Raw genomic sequence first — 12,968 nt, 5'->3', positions numbered from 1 at the left:
TGATAATTGGGAACTCAGAATATGGGCATTTTCAAATAATTATGCCTTGGGATTTTAGAAATTTGCCACCAATATAAAACTGAGGCTACCTTTCTGTAACTGATTTCTATTCCTAGTCTTTGTTGGATTGGTTGAAAATTATAACTCATTATAATCTGAAACAAATAGTTGTTATTGTACACAATTACACCCTGGCAAAATTTTAGTTCGCTCCTGGATGGAATGTATAAGATTAGATTTTGGCATATATTTTAAAACAATCTCTCATTTCTGAATGTGTTTGTCTCATACACCTATCATGTTTTAATAATTTTTAATATAGAATGTAGTTATTTTACACCTTCTCAGTATTCCTTGACTTTGAAAAATAATTAATCAAATTAAATAGTATTGAACACAGGAAATGATATTTTTCAGGATATTATGACATCTTCCTAATTTGCTTCATGACTTTTAATACTTCTTTGTTTCTTAGACTATAGATAAAAGGGTTTAAGAAAGGAATCACTATAGTATAAAAAACAGAAACAGGTATATCTTTATTTTCTTCTTTAACTGAGTTTGGTCGAATGTACATGAACAGAAGACATCCATAGAATATTGAGACAGAGAGAAAGTGGGATGCACATGTTGATAGGGCTTTCCCTCTACCCTTGTTGGATTTCATGTTGAAAATTATAAAAAGGATGCAAAGGTAAGACATTATTACTATGGTAATAGTGAAGGTTTGAATTGACCCAGACAAGATAAACATCATCAATTCATTGATATAAGGGTCAACACAGGAGAGTCGGATTAAAGGAACTATATCACAAAAAAAATGATGGATTTGATGACGCCCACAGAAAGTTAATCTAAACAGAAGCCCGACATGAATCATGGAGTGCAGGTTTCCAGCTATGTAAGCTCCTGTGGTCATCTTAATGCATAGTTTCTTGGACATCATGGCGTGGTACTGCAGTGGGTTGCAGATGGCCATAAAGCGATCATAGGCCATGGCTGCCAGGAGGAAGCAGTCTGCAGTTTCGGCAAAGCAGAAAAAATAAAATTGTGCCATGCATTCATACAGGGAAATAATTCTGTTCTTAGAGAATAAATTCTCCAGCATCTTTGGGGTAATGGCACAGGAACAACAGGAATCCATCAGAGCAAGACTACTCAGAAAGATGTACATTGGCGTGTGAAGATGACGCTCTGTAACTATCAGTGCCATCAGACCAAGGTTTCCCACCATGGTAATCAGATAGATGGTAAGGAACACGAGAAACAGAAAAATCTTCAGTTGTGGGTTATTTGTCAATTCTGTGAGGATAAACTCTGTTGTCATAGTGTGGTTATCCCAAGTCATCGCTGACTTATGACTGGAACTATGGAGATATAAGATTCTAATTTAGAAAATATATGGATCATTGAGACAGAGAGAAAGTGGGATGCACAAGTAGATAAGGCTCTCCCTCTGCCCTTGTTGGATTTCTGACCAATGTTCCTTAATGGTTTCCTTGGTGGTCCTTACAGAGATGCTTAGCCACCACTTCCACAAATTGAGTCCATTTTAAAGACGATTCTACATAGAATATTGTCAAAACTCACCATTTAAAAGAATTATGTTTAATTTTACAGAATATTTTAAAATATGTTAATTTTGAAGATGATTCTACTAAGAGAATTACCAAAACTCATAATTTTAAAAAATTAAGGTTAATATCGAAAATATGTAAAACTCATACAACTCAATGAAAAAAGTAGAAATATTCAGATTCAGAAATGGACAGGAGAACTGAAAGATGTTTTTACAAAAGCTATCCAGGTGGGCAACAGACCTATGAAAAGATGTACAGCACCACAAATCCTTAGAGAAATGCAAGTAAAAACCATGAGGTATTACCTGACACATGTCAGAGTGCTTGTCATCAAGAAGACAAGAGGTTAACAATATCACCTAGAATGTGGAGAATAGAGAATGTGGGAGAAAATCTTGATAGGAAAGTAAATTGCTTCACTCATGATAGATTAAATAGAGGTTACCAGGGGCTCTGGATGTGGGAATATAGGAGAGATAGTGTTCAAGGTACATTCTTGCAACTAATAAGCAAATAAGTCTGGGAGATCAAGTGAACACTGGGGTAAGTATAAATAATATGGTACTATAATCATCAAAACTGTTAAGAGACTAGATCTAAATTATTCCCACCCTAAGAAGAAATGACAATTACATGACATGATAGCGTGTTAACTAATGCTGCAATTGCAACTATATTATCATTTACCATTGTATCAAATCAACATGTGATAAAACCTTAGACCTATGCAATGTTATATATCCAATATTTTTCAGTAATTTATACATTATAAAAAATTAGTATTTCTTATCTGAGTTGAATGATCTATTTTTATGTTTCTAAGAAAATTATGTAAGATTTTCTGAAGTATGTTGCAGTGGATTCAAAGCTAATAAAATGAAGTTTACCTTTATACTTAAGGTTTCTAGCATTTAGAAAAATAGAAAACCCTTCAAATCTTAATCCATTTTTGAGAAGCAATTTTAATTCTCTTTAAGAGGCTAACTTCTCTCATTATTTAGTGATCTACTAGTACAATTGAGTATTATGTTTTATTACATGAATTCCATTTTGAGTATGTTTTGTTTTTCCATAATCAAATATTAAAATAAAGACCCTGGCTGAAAATTTTATTTGTTTATTTTAAAATATTAAATGTTAACCACTCTAATTATTCCACTAAGCAAGTTCCTGAATTATTTAACACAGTAAGTTTGTGTCCTTACCTGTGTGTTCAGGTCTAAATTATAATCAGACAAGGTCAGAATGTTTTGCGGTTTGAATCTCGTTCTAGTTTTTCCCTGGCCTTCAGTTTTGAGAAGAGCAAAAAGATAACTGAGTAGCTGAAATCTGACAACAGCAAAATACCTTAGATAAGTAAATATTAATGTATGCCAATATTAAAATAAAAAATATGTGAATATTTCCCTTACCTATATTTCAGTGAATAAAGTTGTGTTAACACCTCATGTTGTTTTATAATGATGCATCTCATAGAATTTCAGAATATAGACCTTATTCTCCAGAACATGTGGGATTTAAATAGTGAATATATGGGAAAAACAACAGGTTAGAGTTGATAATTGTTTTCCTTACAATGAGAAGTTAAACTATTTCATCAGATCCTTAGGGATATCCTCGGAGGGACATCAGTATATCTCTGTGGGGAGATTCAGTTGCCAACACACATCAGGATGCCCTCTGAGATAATGAGGCCAAAGCAAATTACCATTGCTAAGGTCAGTAAGAGCATTTGATGATCACTCCTTGATTATTAGGTAACTTACCTCATTTTTAAAATCTGTTTATTAGGCTGCATAAGTGCTATCTGAGCAGGAAGGGGTCTCATGCTGGTTTGACTTATTTTTGAAACTAGGAGAATTAACACATTTTATGAAAGTTGATTATAATTTTTTTTTGTCTTTTTGCCTTTTCTCAGGCCACTCCCATGGCATATGGAGGTTCCCAGGCTAAGGGTCTAATCAGAGCTATAGCTACCGGCCTATGCTAGAGCCACAGCAACGCAGGATCCGAGCCACGTCTGCAACCTACACCACAGCTCACAGCAACACTGTGTCGTTAACCCACTGAGCAAGGCCAGGGATTGAACCTGCAACCTTATGGTTCCTAGTCGGATTCGTTAACCTCTGTGCAACGATGGGAACTCCAAGACGATTATAATTTTGAGAGAAGACTAGAAGTTGTGATAGTTTAATCACGGGGTCATCTGTGAGTTGATTTTTGCAAACATAGTTGGAAACTCTGATATTATTTAGTGCCATATATGTATTACCTAGATGGTTTTCCTTACATTTCAGACTTCCCCAGCCACCACTACCGTTTTATTCTGATTTTCTCCACTTCATGCCAGTAATCACTTTTCATTGTAGTACATGTTAAGTTGTTAGTGCACTATAGTTAGTTTCTTACCCTCTGCTACCATTAGCATATAGAATTAGGATAGAATGGATTTCTCTGTTATGTTAATTCTGCATTTATAACACCTCGATAATATATGGCAATTTACAGTAAGCAACAAGTATTTCATTCAGTCAGATGAAAGGAAAAAAATGTACTTCCCTGTTCAAGAATATGAAATGGTCTTTCATTAGTTTTCAGACAAATCCATTTTTGGATTTTGGTATTGCAGATGCTCCACAGTCTGTCCGAACTTTACATGTGACCTTGCTTTCTTCTTCTTCCCTCAGGATATGACCCTTGGCCATGTTTTTCCCTTCACATTGCCTGTGTTCACTTACTTCATTCATTTAATCTTAAAGTTTCCTTCAACAAAAAACACATTTTTCAACCTGTCTTTCCATCTCTATCTACTCATTCTTGATTTCAAATCAAATCTTGATGGGGGCATTCCTAGATCCTTGAAATTGAAATTGAATTTTCTGATCCTTATCATCTTAATAGTTACCTGCTATGATGCATTTCTTACTTTATAATGTGTTAACTCATCATGTGCTTTTTATAAAAGTGTTTGCTAAATTTCCATAAGTGATGGGTCACGTCATAGGTATTTTGGGCTCCTGAGAACAAACTGAGCTAGATTCCCAATATATGCTGCATTGATATTTAAATTTCCAATTCTGTTTAAACTTCATCAAATACTTACAATATAAAGTGTGCTAGAAGAGATGGGGTAGAATGAGCACAGGAGAAGTGCCTAGGTTTTATCAATGGATCCTGACAAAGCTCATAATCTAGTGGGGAGGAAGAGACATGTATTGCTAACCAGAAGCAATTCAGCCTATGTTATTAAAAAGTGTAATAAAAGTGATGTATAAAAACATGGTGTTGGAAGTGAATGGAGTTATGGATGAAAAAAGATTCTTTTTGGGAAGTGTTATTTCAGATGAACTTTTCAGGATGAATAGGGTTATAGTAAGTGACACACTGGAGGAAAAGAAGAAGCCTAAAGGAAGCACATGATAACAGTCTGGAAACTTGAAAAGCAAGACCTAATTAAAATATGGATAGTAAACTAGGGTAGATGACACTTATTCATTCATGATATCAGAAATACTTTAAGGTAGTATAAAGGGAATGGGAAATGAGATTGGAATTAAAATTTAACACTGAAAATAAAAGACTTCACAGATGTGCTGAATCATTAAATGCATAATGCTATAAAGTTATTTCTACGCTAAATAATGTTTAAAGATAGTTTATTATACAGTTTAAAAATATATGAATTAGGCAAAGACATAAATATATTAGTTAGAATTTATTCAGCTTGCAAATAAAGCATCTTTTCCAAACAAACTTAAACACTAAGAAGGTCTATTGGCTTTTACAACCAGAGGGAACATTTATTCTAGGGACCCTGGGTCTTTTCTCTGTTATTCCCTCAGTGATACCCTTCATTGTGTATAGATTTCATCTCTAGGTTGGTTTCCTACTTCTTGGCAAAACAGTGCCAGATTTCATATCCTAGCACCATGGCATTCCGAGGGAAAAGTGCTACTTATTTTGTGGATGTCTCTTAAAATAAAGGACACCTCTTTCCCAGAAACTCTTAGAAGACCATCTCATTTGTCTCATTGTTCCCAAATAAGTCATATAATCTCCCCTTTACAGATCTCAAAGGGCTGTGGGTGAATGGTGCAAAAACGTGTAACAAACATTTTGGCACCATTAGCAAAGGGAGACAAAATCAATGCATGCAAGTCTAATAACTAAAAATATTCCCTAAAATGGAGAGTGAATACAGAATATACAACATCCATTAATATAGAGCTTCTCAAAACTTTTGTTCCATAGATTCCTGTTTGCTCATCAAATATGTAAGAATCAGGTGTTCCCTTTTCAGTGCAGTAGATACAAATCCTACTAGTATCCATGAGGATATGGGTTCCATTTCCGGCCTTGCTCAGTGGGTCAGGGAGCTGGCATTGCCATGAGCTGTGGTGTAGGTTGCAGAGGTGGCTTGGATCCCAAGTTTCTGTGGCTGTGGCATAGGCTGGCAGCTGAAGCTCCAATTAGATCCCTATTCTGGGAACCTCCTTATGCCATGGTGTGGCCCTAAAAAAAAATAGATAAATAACTAAACTAAACTAAAATAAAACAAATATATAGGAATCTAAAGTGCTTTGTTTGTATGGTTTCTATAATTCAGTATTTATAATGTTAGAAAATAAATCCAATTTTAATGGCTCTATTTATTAATTCATTAGAAATAAATAATTAGCCTATTATATATGAATGTACTAATTATATTAAAAACCTAATGAAGATGTTTAGTGAATGGCTAATTATGTCAGCTACTTTTTAAAGTATTGGTGACATGAACTCATTATGACATGTTGGAAACTCACAGGAATATGATATTCATTTTATTATTCGATGGTTACAACTTATTATTATTTTTCTTTAAGTGTTGCTCATAGGTGCACTCCTCTCCTCTTCTCCAGTTTCAGTTCTCCCCATCTCACATGTGAATGATTGAAGTTCTTCTTGCTTTGGCTCTCTTTCCAGTTAGTTTTGCAATGTCAGATTTCTGAAAGATATGATCATATTACTCTGCTCGTACAAGACATCTCTGATGGATCTAAGATAAATTCAGATTCCTCAGGGTAGCATTTACATTTCTCAGTAACCTGACCTCCTTCCCCACTTTTCCCCACATTTACCAGCAGCTCTCACCAATGCTTTTGTCAGCTTTCTGACTCTGTCTCATGGTTTACCTCCCTCATCCCTATTCCCAGTGCCATACTCATTTCCATAAACATTGAATCTAGTTGTATTCAATCCTGTTTTTCTCTAAATATGAAAATTTCCCATATTTTTAAGACAGAGATTCTTCTGATGCTACTTAACATTTAAATATGTCCAGCCTACAAAGGTCTTCATTTTCTGAACTCCCTAGCATGTGGGAGGAAAGACTGTATTGATTCAAAATCTTTCTAAATCATAGGACCTGAAATAACTTGATAAAACTTCTCACTATGCCAAAGTATGAAATTTTTACACAGTAGAATCATAAAAATCATGTGTAACTAATTGATAGGTAATATATATGAAAGATCTATCTAGTATGTAACTAATAATAATGGATAATATATTCTCAGTTTTGTTATATTTTTCATGTAAGGATCAATAAATCTTATTTATTTATTTAGTTAGTTAGTTAGTCTTTCGGCATGTGGAATTTCCCAGGCTAAGGGTCAAATCAGAGCTGTATCCACTGGCCTATACCACAGAAATAGCAATTCCAGATCTGAGCTGCATCTGTGACCTACACCACAGCCCATGGCAATGCTGGATCATTAGCCCATTGAGCGAGGCCAGGGATTGCACCCACATCCTCATGGATACTAGTCGGATTTGTTAACCACTGATCCACAACAGGAACTCCAGATATTTAGATTTTTACTAATTTTGACCTCATTTTACTTGACCAGCACCTCCAGCTTTTTGAGAATACTCTGCATATATCAGTACTTTCCATTCGAATCAGTCTAGGTTAGCGGTATTCTTAATAACAAGCAAGACATTTAGTAATGTCAGAGAGAAAAATGGGTTAGTGACAATATATTAAGGAAATACAACTGTCATATATAACAAATCACCAAACTACATGCAAGTACTAAATTTTTAGAGGTGTCAGTATATCTAAGATCATTATCAACTACAATTGATAAATTGCCATTATACAGAGAATCTATTTCAGAGAATTTGAGAGCAAATTGATTAACATGAAAGAGGAAAATGTTCTTGCTTAGAGAATGCATATTCTGCATGCATTACTATTCATACATGCTCGTGAACAACACAAACCTGAGAATTACAAATGTAATATATGCTTTAGGTCTGTCACACGCTGTTGCTTAAGAAAGGATTTCAATTTTATATAGCCCAGAGTACTATAGTATCATCTTATAAAAACTTTTGATCACGTATAAACTGTAAAAATGCTGAATCACTATGCTAAACACCTAAAAGTAATATAGTATTGTAAATAAACTGTCCTTTGATAATAAAAAATAAATTATAAAAAATACTGACATTTAGGAACTAAAAATGTCATGGAGTCTATAAGACTGTACCTTGGGATTCCAGATATTTGACAAGAGTATTCAATGAAGGCTTAATCTCTAAAATACACAAACCACTTATACAACTCAACAGCAAGGAAGACAACAACCCAATGGAAAAATAGACAAAAGACCTGAACAGACATGTTTCTACAAAGAAGATATACAGATGGCCAACAAGCAGAGATTAGGATTCATGAGCATCTGTATTTTAGGGCTTGGAACTGAGTGAGATCATGTAGGAGAGGGGAAGGCAGGGAAGAGAAGAGTCACTGAGAGAGAGCCCTCTGGGACTTTCTGGTTTAGATTAGACCAGATTATCTAGCACACAGAGTGCCTGGTGGGAATAGAATACAGTGGTGATAAAAAGTACAGGAAGGGTCCTAAACTGATGAGATCAGAATGCCAAATCAAGGAGCTTGATTTCTAACCAGTAGGCCCTCAATGCATTTGTCAAGGGACTGACTCTATCAAATCTGAGTTTCAGAACAACAGTTGCATGTGTGACTCATTACCTTATTCTTTGTGGTCCATTTTCCATGTTGACATGGTATAAATGAAAAATTCTCACCCAAGTGTTTGTGGGCCTCTCACGTACCATGTTAAAGTTAAAGCTGTAACAATAAAGATGACTTTAGGAATTTTTTTTTGTCTTTTTTTTTTTTTTTTTTTTTTTGGCGTTTCTGGGGCGGTTCCCACGGCATATGGAGGTTCCCAGGCTAGGGGTCAAATCGGAGCTGTAGCCACCAGCCTAAGCCAGAGCCACAGCAAAGCAGGATCTGAGCCACATCTCCGACCCACACCACAGCTCACGGCAACGCCAGATTGTTAACCCACTGAGCAAGGCCAGGGATCAAACCCGCAACCTCATGGTTCCTAGTCAGATTCGTTAACCACTGTGCCATGGTGGGAACTCCTAGGACTTTTTTTAAACAAGACAACAAAAAGACCCCAAATTTAATATGAATATTGGTTTGCTCTTCTGGTCATGTTTGACGTATCAGTCAAGATTTGTGAAGAGAGAGCAAGAGGGAGAGGAAGAGAGATATGATAATATAGTAAAAAGCCAAGGAGATGGTCTTTCTCTAAAAAGTTGGTGGTGAAAGGATTTGACTGACTTCACACTTTGCAAATATAAAAGATTTTTTTTCCCTAAAGTTGTGTACTTCTGTCCTATTTTGGAAAGTCTTGATTGACCTTGCTATCAGCTCTTTAGTTCCTGTCTAATTCTCTCAATTTTTAGCACCAAATTTAAAAAGCATTCTGCAATTGCTGTTTTCATTAACTCTCTTTAATCTTCTGTGACCTAGATTTTTCATTCCCATTGCTTTGTAAAAGCTATATTCTCCGGTGGTCTTTCCATCAAATCCACTATCTTTCTTGGACATTAGTTCTCCTTGACCTCTCTAAAACATTTGAAAGATTAAACATACTCTCATTCTTAAAACTGGTTATTTTCCATCTCATCATAAACATTGTTTGAAGGTCCATCTCTGAGCATTTCTTATTGCTTAGAAGTTAGTGACTCACAACTGGATGCTGCTGGCTCCCAAATTTTCATTTGCAGCCCTAGTCATCCCACCGAAATGATGTCTGTTGGATACTTCCATAATAACCTATCATCCTCTCAAACTCACCATATTGAAAGAAGAATTACCTTGTACCCGGAAGGAATTTTTCCTCCTAAGCCTCTAGGCTGTCACAGAATGTGACATAGATAATGTAAGACTCTGCCTCCATTTTCCAAGTTCCTGGTATGTTACACTCCATTATTTCCATTTTTTCCTGCCCCAGCAAGATAGAGTATAGTGCAGTGAGGAGGGAAAGAGTCTGAAGCCAAACTACCTGGATTTGAATCCCAAGCCTGTCTCTTTTCAGCTCTATGCCTCATCTGCAGAAGAGGGATGGTAATAAAACTATCACAAAGTGTTCTAAGGATTGAAGAAGTTAATGAAAGTAGAGTACTTACCACAGTCCCTGGCACTTTCTGCAGCCTTTTCTTAGGATATCAATATTATAGAACAGAAATTTTGAGAGTTTCTTTGAACACGTGCTTTAAAGGGGTTTCTGTTTCACCATACTCATCCTTTTATATATGATAAAGAGAACTTCAGGCAAACCAGTTAAAAATAATTGAACAGCCAGCAACCCTACTCCTTGGCATATATCTCACAAAAACCATAATTCAAAAAAGATACACTCACCCCAGTATTCATTGTAGCACTATTCACAACATCCAAGACATGGAAGCAACCTAAAATGTCTACTGACAGAGGAATGGATAAAGGAGATATAGTACATACATACAATGGAATACTTCTCAGCCATAAAAAAGAATGAAATAATGCTATTTGCAGCAACATGGATGGACCTAGAGATTATCATAAAGTGAAGTAAGCCACTTAATTCTCTTGAAATGAATATAATACTGTGTGGAGTATTAATTTCATTGTATGTGTTTTTAAAATGTACTCAGGTCTAGAAGATTACACAATGTCCTTTAATTGATGGGCAGAATCGATCTATATACATTTCTAAGAACCATCCTCATAATTAAACTACTACTACTACTACTACACACATACACACACACACACACACACACACACACACACACACACACAGTGAATCAGGTAACAGAAAAGAGAGGGTAGCCATATTCCAGGTTGTAGATATCATTTGTTCACTCAAATATCCTTTTATCTTTTATCAGTATTGTCATATGACTATTGTGTTCCATGCACTGTCTAGTCTTTTGGTCCTGCTTCATAGCGCTTATACTCTAGTGGTGGAGAGAGACCCATTACAACTGTATGAAGTGCTATGAAGAAGTGTAAAGAAAACTGTGTGTGCATATATATCATAGGGGTCTTACCCTAGTCTGTAAATTGGGGCAGGAATAAAATTCCCATAGCAAATGGCATATAAACTGAAGCCTTTAGAGTGCTCTGTCTCCCCTTTTTTTCTCCTCCTTAGCCTCACTTCCACTTGTGTCAATGTAAGTACAAGTTCCTGGACTCATTAAGCTGGTTGCTCAATCTTATCCTCAGAGACTAGGCTCTTGCTGGAACTCTTAGCAGGTGGAATAAAAGCATTTCCAGGAAGGGAAAGTGGGGAACTGTGCTTGGCTTCTAAAGGTCTCAGTGTTTTGGGGAGTGAGCAACCCACTAACTCCATCACATTGACTAAATCTGGCATTCAAGCCCAAGGAACAGGTGCTGAATCAAGCAAGTATGAAATGATAATCTGACACTGGCATAAAAACTGTAAGTGGAGGTAAATTTATGGGCAGAAGATAATGTCAATACCCACCAGTTCTTTATGATTTTACATGTAGTAAAAATGGATAGCTTTTACTGGAAAATGATTACTTTCATATATCCTTATAAAAACTGAGGAGTTCCTTGTTGGTGAAGTGAGTTAAGGATCCAGTGTTGTGGATCAGACAGCTATGGCGCTGGTTCCATCCCTGGCCCTGGAACTTACACATGCCAATAGTGCAGCCAAACAAAAAAATAAACATAAATGATATGAAATCAGAAAATAAAATTTTAAAAATTATACATGATTTGTTGGCTACCAAAGTAACAATTGTCCTTCTAATGTTTAGTCTTTCAGAACTATTTCTCATATTCCTTTAAGAAAATGGAATGACACTGCAAAGACCATTTGCACTTAAAAATATTAAAAGGAAATATGTCTATATCAATAAGCAAAAGCATACATCAAAATTGAATGCCTGGGATGAGAAACACCTGGGTGCCCTCTGAATGGGCTGTAAGCCGACTGTCATCTGCAACCTATTAAGCAAATTCCAGTCTTCCCGAAGCCTCTCCCAATGCTCAAGTCAGAGTCACAGGGCAGTGGCCCCTCGCCCCAGGAGCCCACCAGGTGTGGGAACTAAAGACTGTGATCTGGCTAAAAACCTCCATGTGTGGTATGGCCAGAGGCCAGTACAGGGGAGTGAAATGTGCATGTGCAAGGGGCATAGCTTTCTCCTTCCAGAAGGCAAATGCCTCAATGATGCCAACCTTCTGACTCGATACCAGGCACCACTCTGAGGTTGCCAAGGTCCTAGGCCATAGCAATCCACACACCATTTTCCACTGCATTCCCTCATAGCCAGTAACTGCTGACAGCACTGACGGAACTAGACTTCATCTCATAAGGTGGTTGTTGGCTATTCCTCCAGCTTTTCTCTTAAAGAACAAACATCCTCAGGCACACAGGTAATGGTAAGTACCATTATTCTTATTTTGCTAGCTTTTTGATATGTAATTGACATGCAACGTTGTGGAAGTTTAAGCAGTGTACTGTGATGATTTCCTACATGTGTATATTGTGAAATGATTGTGACCTAAGGTTAGTTACCTCCATAACCTCACGTAATTACTCTGTTATTGTGGTGGTGAGAAGTTTAATGTTCGCTCTTAAGCAAATGTCAAGTATATAAAACAGTACCGTTAGCTATAATAATAGTTACATTGCCATCTTACAATGAAAGTTTGTTCTCTTCCACCAGTTCCACCTGACAACCAGCATTCTAGTCTCTGTTTCTAAGGGTCTGACTTTTTTAGATTTAGCCAGTGCCCCCAGGGTCAACCATATTGTTTCAAATAGCAGGATTTCCATATTTTTTATGCTGTGTACAATACCATTTTGGGTGTGGTTGCGGATAGTATTTTCTTTATCCATCCCATGGTGGACACTCAGGTTGTTCTGTGTCTTGGCTGTTGTGGATTATGCTGTAGTGAACGTGAAGGTGCAGATATCTCCTCAAGAGAGTAATTTCGTCCCTGTTGTCTGTATAACCAGAAATGAAATTGCTGGATTACATGGTAGTTCAATTTGTAGTTTTTTGAAA

General features: G+C 36.3%; 1 protein-coding gene across 1 annotated transcript; it reads right to left on the bottom strand.

The window, feature by feature from the left end:
• Positions 1-421: 421 nt before the first annotated feature.
• On the bottom strand, positions 422-1,348 carry LOC100620552 (olfactory receptor 5K1-like). The gene has a single exon (XM_013988374.2). It carries the CDS (start codon positions 1,346-1,348, stop codon positions 422-424), a length of 927 nt encoding a protein of 308 aa, XP_013843828.2.
• Between the last annotated feature and the right edge of the window lie 11,620 nt (positions 1,349-12,968).

The sequence above is a fragment of the Sus scrofa genome, unplaced genomic scaffold (genome assembly GCF_000003025.6).
Source record: "Sus scrofa isolate TJ Tabasco breed Duroc unplaced genomic scaffold, Sscrofa11.1 Contig319, whole genome shotgun sequence".
Taxonomy (NCBI): domain Eukaryota; kingdom Metazoa; phylum Chordata; class Mammalia; order Artiodactyla; family Suidae; genus Sus; species Sus scrofa.
Note: the sequence above shows the minus strand (reverse complement) of the source record. Positions and strands in the feature narration are given on the sequence as shown.